The sequence below is a fragment of the Triticum aestivum genome, chromosome 2A (assembly GCF_018294505.1).
Source record: "Triticum aestivum cultivar Chinese Spring chromosome 2A, IWGSC CS RefSeq v2.1, whole genome shotgun sequence".
NCBI lineage: Eukaryota > Viridiplantae > Streptophyta > Magnoliopsida > Poales > Poaceae > Triticum > Triticum aestivum.
In genome coordinates this window covers 129840729-129847171 of record NC_057797.1, presented here as the reverse complement: position 1 = coordinate 129847171, position 6443 = coordinate 129840729, and the positions used below count along the sequence as shown (strand labels likewise).

At 51.7% G+C, this 6443-nt stretch overlaps 2 protein-coding genes across 2 annotated transcripts; one reads left to right on the top strand and one right to left on the bottom strand.

Moving 5' to 3' along the window:
- The first annotated feature begins 646 nt into the window (after nt 1–646).
- LOC123187965 (protein STRICTOSIDINE SYNTHASE-LIKE 4) lies at nt 647–2631 on the top strand. Its single transcript, XM_044599981.1, has 6 exons — nt 647–951; nt 1040–1258; nt 1393–1460; nt 1555–1791; nt 1869–2001; nt 2083–2631. The coding sequence occupies exons 1-6, from the start codon at nt 802–804 to the stop codon at nt 2383–2385; spliced, it is 1110 nt and encodes a 369-aa protein (XP_044455916.1). The 5' UTR covers nt 647–801; the 3' UTR covers nt 2386–2631.
- Nucleotides 2632–2680: 49 nt separating this feature from the next.
- LOC123187966 (proteasome subunit alpha type-6) lies at nt 2681–6132 on the bottom strand. Its single transcript, XM_044599982.1, has 9 exons — nt 5885–6132; nt 5676–5776; nt 5474–5561; nt 4692–4788; nt 4329–4387; nt 4120–4205; nt 3824–3919; nt 3175–3234; nt 2681–3065 (listed from the first exon to the last, which is right to left on the bottom strand). The coding sequence occupies exons 1-9, from the start codon at nt 5997–5999 to the stop codon at nt 2961–2963; spliced, it is 807 nt and encodes a 268-aa protein (XP_044455917.1). The 5' UTR covers nt 6000–6132; the 3' UTR covers nt 2681–2960.
- Between the last annotated feature and the right edge of the window lie 311 nt (nt 6133–6443).

Here is a 6443-nt window from a genome sequence, read left to right as displayed (position 1 = left end):
GACCCTCACTCATCTCGTGGTCGTCCAAGCGGCAGCCTACGGTTTTTCTCGTTCCAGTGCTGAGGCTGAGTATCGTGCGGTGGCCAACGCCGTCGCCGAGTGTTCGTGGCTTCGCCAGCTGCTTCAGGAGCTCTCTTGCCCTGTTGACCGTGCCACGGTGGTCTACTGCGACAACGTCTCGGCGGTCTACCTCTCTGCTAACCCGGTGCATCATCGACGGACCAAGCATATTGAGTTGGATATTCATTTTGTTCGGGAACAGGTTGCCCTTGGCCATATTCGTGTTTTGCACGTCCCTACTTCCCAACAATTTGCCGATATCATGACCAAGGGATTGCCTACGGGCTACGGCGTCATTTAAGGAGTTCCGGTCCAGTCTTTGCGTCAGCCGCGGTGCCGCTTCGACTGCGGGGGTGTTGAGTATATGTGTTATGTGCATATTGTGTATTAGGCCCGCCTCTTAGTTTTTTATATAGTTGAGGTTCATAACCCATCTTTGTACATCATATATACGTGTCTATGCACGAAGAACAATATATCGTGCAATCATACACCATCCGTGCAGACGCGGCGCTTCTTGGACCACGCCCTCGTCGCCTGCGAAACCTGCCCAAACTCATCCATCCCGCGGCGCAAAGGTGCAAACCCCGATTTCCATCGGCTCAGGATAAGTACAGTTCAACCGTGCTATTCCGGCACGGCACCGCGTTAGTCCAGCACTCCATCCAGCCTCGGCCCGTGCTGCCAGCCAGTACCACTCGATCGCCACAGCTTCGTTATTCACTTCAGTGCTGTCTCGTCATGGCGCTCGGTGGTCTGTTCGGCACGGCGGCGGTGGCCGTGGTCGTGTCGCTGGCGGTCCACGTCGCGCTCAACTGCCCCATCCAGCCGCTCCCGTCGCCGCGGCCGCCACCGCCCGCCGCGCGCTACCGGCCTAATAACCTCCTCCAGGTCAGTCGTTCGTTCCTTGCCAGTCGTGCTAGAGTAATCTTGCCGTGTCACGCCGCGTACCGATGGCCTGATGGTCTGGTATATGCAGGGGCTGGAGAAGCTGGGGGAAGGGCAGCTGAGCGCGCCGGAGGACGTGTACGTGGACGCGGCGGCGGGAGGGACGCTGTACACGGCGACGAGGGACGGGTGGCTGCAGAGGATGCACCCCAACGGGTCGTGGGAGCAGTGGCGGTTCGTCGGCGGCACGGGCCTGCTCGGCATCGCGCCCTCCGCCGACGGCAGCGTGCTCGTCTGCGACGCCGACAAGGTACGCACGTACGCACAACAGGATCAATCGGCCGGCGCCGGCAGTTGCATGCGCCGCCGCGTGACAGAATCATTCGTACCACGAACAATCATTTCAACTGTTGGAAAATTTCTCCGTTGGTGTGGGTTTGGCAGGGACTGCTGCGAGTTGAGGAGGGCCGTGTGACCATCCTCGCCTCAACGGTCGAAGGCTCCACGATCAGGTTCGGTTCGTCTTCGTGTTCATCGTGCAGAAAACTGCAGCGTGCCTGTGGCTGTACGTACTGATCGTTTCCCCGTGTTCCTCCACACGGGCAGGTTCGCCGACGAGGCGATCGAGGCATCGGACGGCACGGTGTACTTCAGCGACGCCAGCACCAGGTTCGGCTTCGACCGGTGGTTCCATGCCTACGTCGAGTCCCAACCCACCGGCCGCCTCCTCAAGTACGACCCGCGCACCGGCAAGGCGTCCGTCGCGCTCGACAACCTCTCCTTCGCCAACGGCGTCGCCCTGTCACGGGACGAGGCCTTCGTCATCGTCTGCGAGACAGGGAGGTAAGCACCTGGGCACGCCCTGCACTTCACTCTAGTCAGTCTTGCTGCAGGCATCAGCTCAATTCTGTGAGGTGCAGGTTCAAATGCACGAGGCTGTGGCTGAAGGGGGACAAGACCGGCCAGGCGGAGACGTTCGTCGGCGACCTTCCGGGGTCTCCGGATAACATCCAGCTAGCGCCAGACGGCTCCTTCTGGATCGCCCTTATCCAGGTTACTAGTCTACACCTCAGCTCACCAACTTGGATACCGTACCAGCTCAATCATACTCTTGGTTGCTCAATCTGCGTGCAGAGGTCGCCGTGGCTGGACCTGGTCATGCGCTGGACGTTCACGAAGAGGGTCGTCGCCTCGTTCCCGGCGCTGCTCGACGCGGTCCACGCCACGGGGAAGGGGGCGATGGTGGCGCAGGTGTCGGAGGACGGCGAGGTCCTCCGCGTGCTCGACGACACAGAAGGGAAGGTGATCAACTTCATCACTTCAGTGACGGAGTTCAACGGAGACCTCTTCTTCGGGAGCCTCGCGACGAACTTCGTGGGCAAGCTATCTCTGGCCAAGGTAGCACAGGCACAGGGACAGGCGGCGGCTTCTTCCTAGTTCCTAGACGATGAAGTTTCATCATCCATCGCCCTCAGAATAATAAAAGTCATCGGGAATCTCAATCTCACTGTAGATGACAGATTCAGCACTGTGTCATGCACTGCTTCGGGCATCTCCAACAGTTTATATGTTAGCTTGTTGGTAAAATATGGCATGTCATCAACCAACATCTTAACATACAACAACTGTATGTAGTTTGTCCAATAGGATATAAGATAATAAATAAGGTGCTCTCTCATTCTACATTGAAGCTTGTGCAAGGTGTGTTGGTTCATGTACATACAACCTTCCTCTCTTTCCTCATTTATTGTATGATACATCATCAAAAATCCTATGTGACAAAGTCTACCAACAACTAGCTTACAAGTTACAACCATTGAAGATGCCCTAAGCAGTCAGATAGTACTGCTATCAGTTATGGTTTGAAGTTCAGTGTAAAAGACTCAAATGACCGACGGCTGAGCAGGTGTGTTCTGACTTTTGTGGCTGCCTGATTGAAATGAGACCCCACGCTAAAACGCTACCGACTAGGAGAAATTGCAGTCCTATCAATCTCATGACAAATTCGCATATTACTGGCCTTCTCCATCCAGGATGCTCTGCCCTGCAAGCGGATTTTTGTAGATGCGCCTCAACACCGTTCTGAAGATCGGATAATTCTTCCTGACAACTCCCACCTGGAGCATAGATTTCACTTGCATTGCTCAGCAAAAGGTGATGTGCAAAATACATCAGCATATCCGTAGATACTACTGCTACAACATTAATTAATTACAATTGCATTACCTCGATGTCATGGCCTTGGCTATTATCCTCCAGGACGTGTCGCAGTGCAGACACTGCCATCTGGAAAACCAAGAGCGGAAGATAAAATCACAATGAGCTTGAAGTGCCACTGAGCTGATTCAGGAAAACTTTGAGGCTACAGTCAAATAGGCCAGCTCTGCTTTTATTGGAAGCGCAGGGAACCAAGCTGAGACTCATAGACAAACGACTATAATTAACAACATCAGCTCAAGATGCTGCTGCACAGATAAATATGCCCCAAAAAACATGAGAATCCAAATAGATCATGCCAGCCGCAACTTCACGATTGCTGGAAGAAAAAATGTCCTGAACTAATATGCTATACAACTGCCGATACTTGACAGCATGATTTCCTCGGAAACCACAAGTAGGAACAACGAAATAGTTGACGGCCTGCTGTCTGCTTTCTTAGCAGTATAAATGGCAGTACTGTTAATAATATGTCAGCAAACTATTCCTAAATCAACTGAACGAGTTACAGGCTTTGTGAAAAGACAATAGGAAATACGATCAACTCGTGCTCGTGGTCCATCATTTTTGTCTGTGTTTCCTTGTAGCATGAGGTTTTGTATACGATAATTATGTCTGTTGTTCGATAATACTGTTAATGTTATGCACTTATGCTCACCTCCATGGTTTCCTGGAATGATAAAGAAGAATTGCCCGCCATTGCTTCCTCGAGAAACTCGATAGCTTCCTGGTCCTTGAGACCTACGCTGGTTGCCTGAGGAGAGGACATCAGTGAATCTAGTTACTCCTTGTACTCATGTATAGATGCTCCTAATTTATGCGTGGTATCTTATCGCAAATTTTTTGGCCATCCACATTACTGCTTGAGAATAACTAAATAATCATCAGCAGAAACGCGACTCTTGCATTTTGATGAATACAAGTTTATAAGCACAGCACAAAATTCTTTGATACCTTGTGGCCAAGGACTTGTCCAGCAGGATCACATGTAAAGAGCTCTGGAGTTCCTTTCTCTTCATCAATTCCCACGACCGTAGCAACTGTGAAGGAGGTTAAAAGGATTGGACTAACGAATAAGACCTTTATTAGAACATAAGGAAACATAATATGCTGACAAGTTTCACCACTCTCTCATACACAAAGTCAGAAGAAGTGGGACTAACCAACTCTGTAAGGTCTCATGCCAGCATGCTGGGTGCGAACTTGTGCTCTGTCTCCCAACCTGTAGACAATCAAAATACAACTGGCTAAACGTAAAGCATGGCTTGAAATGAATGAAGTGTGCCAAGTTACTGAACCAAGGAAAGTGTACATATAGCTTAGCACACAGAATGTAAGCTCTGGTACTAAAGTACAAGCAATATTTTTTGGCGGAAAAATGTTCTCATCATCACTTCCCATATCTTCAACATGACAACTGATAATACGCGCCGATGAAGGGCGTTTTAAATGTTCTCAGGCGAAATATAGTTTTTGTTTTCATCTGTGCTGCCTGCGTCATGTACTTACTTAAGAGCAAATCTTACCATTGCGCCAACATCTTAGGAGGCATTTCATATCCCCACTTGTGACGGAACCCTGCAGCTTCGTTCCTTGCCTGCTGAGCTAATGCTCTCCCGTCAGCTTCAGTGAAGAAAAAGGCCCGTCAATAATCCAGAAATAGACAGATAAAATGGCAGTGTATCATCATGTCCTGCTAAACTCTATTGGCCTCGTAATGCTGTACGTAAGGCATATGTAGTTTTTTGAGATTTAAAGTTCAGATTAAGGGCCAGGACAATTAATTGCTAGTTTCAAAACCATTATAGATGTTCAATACTCCAGAAGTAAAAGGAGGTACTAAATCAACAGTCCAGTGCAATCATAACAAGGATCAAAACTAGTCAGATAGATTAACTACTTACCCAAGGCAACACCCAGCTAAAGATCACGATTCACGCTAATAATTTTAAGAGTTCCCTAATTAAAGACCTGGCTGACAGTATACTGTATACCCAAGGTTTTAGACATTCAAATGGATCATCATTCACAATAGTAGTCCACTGATCCAACCTGAAAAATTAAAATTACTCCCGGATCTTCAAAGTATCCAGAAGTGCACACTGCACAGTAGAATCAAGGTGTTCTAGCAAGTACTTATGGATGGAAAACAAAACGCTCCGTTGGTAAAGTCCTACTCGATCTGCGGAAGTCGCAATGCAGGTGCAAATTAATCACCAGTGGGAACAAATTGCGTGCACGGCATTAATTAGTACACATGAGATTAGAACTGACGGAGTCCGCACTCAGAGAGGATCAGTCACCTCACCTGGCATCCCCGTGGCCAGCATACCAAGCCGCTCGGTGATCTGGAACAGGTGCATGAAGGCGGGGTCCGCTGTGTCCAGCAACGGGTCCTGAAATGCAACGAGCACGAAATCACCGATTACTGCCCGAAATCACGAGATGATCATCGGTTTGCGCCCGATCGAGCAGCATTCGGCAGTACTGGACAGCGCGCGCGAACTAACCGCCGGTGCCTTGGTCCGCTGGGTGATGACGCAGACGGAGTCGGCGCCGCGCACGGCGACGGAGGTGATCCCCTCCAGCTTCACGGAGTTGCGGGCGTAGTCTGCGACGGACAGCACAGGAATATCGTCACGGAGCTAGGGCGGGCAAGGGAGGCGGCGACGCGGGGGCGGAGCTCGATTTCGGGGGTGCGAGAAGCGTGCGTACTGACCGACTTGGAAGACGCGGCCCTCGGGGGAGAAGACGGTGATGCTGCGGTCGTAGCGCGGGGGCTTCGCCGCGGTGCGGCGGCGGCGGCTGCTGCTTTCGCCGACGCGGCCAGACATCGCCGCTCTCGGCTCCGGCCAGGCACGTGCGCTGCTGCGGGTGAGGGGAGGGCCGAGGGGTGGGGGAGGAGGCCGGAGGAAGCGGCCTGTGTCGTGCGGGTTCTTCTTCGGGGGAAAGAAAGAGAGGCGGCGCTTCGCTTCACTCGCTGCCGCCAGCCCGCCACTCGCTCCGCGGCCCACTTTGTTGCTCGATTTATTTGCTCACCTGATTGCAGCCCGAGAGCCCCCGATTGTCGTGGACCTGCGCCACAGAAAGAGCCTGGGCTGGTTTCTCAAAATAAGAAGACTTTGGGCCAGCACGCCCCGATATCCTCCATCTCAAAAAAAATGAAGAAAAAAAGTTTTGCTATTTGGCACTTGCCTGGAAGAACGCTGGATAAGTCAAATTGTGGAAGAAGGCACAGCGCCCGGGTCGGAGACGGGGATGCGGCGGCGTCCTTGGCC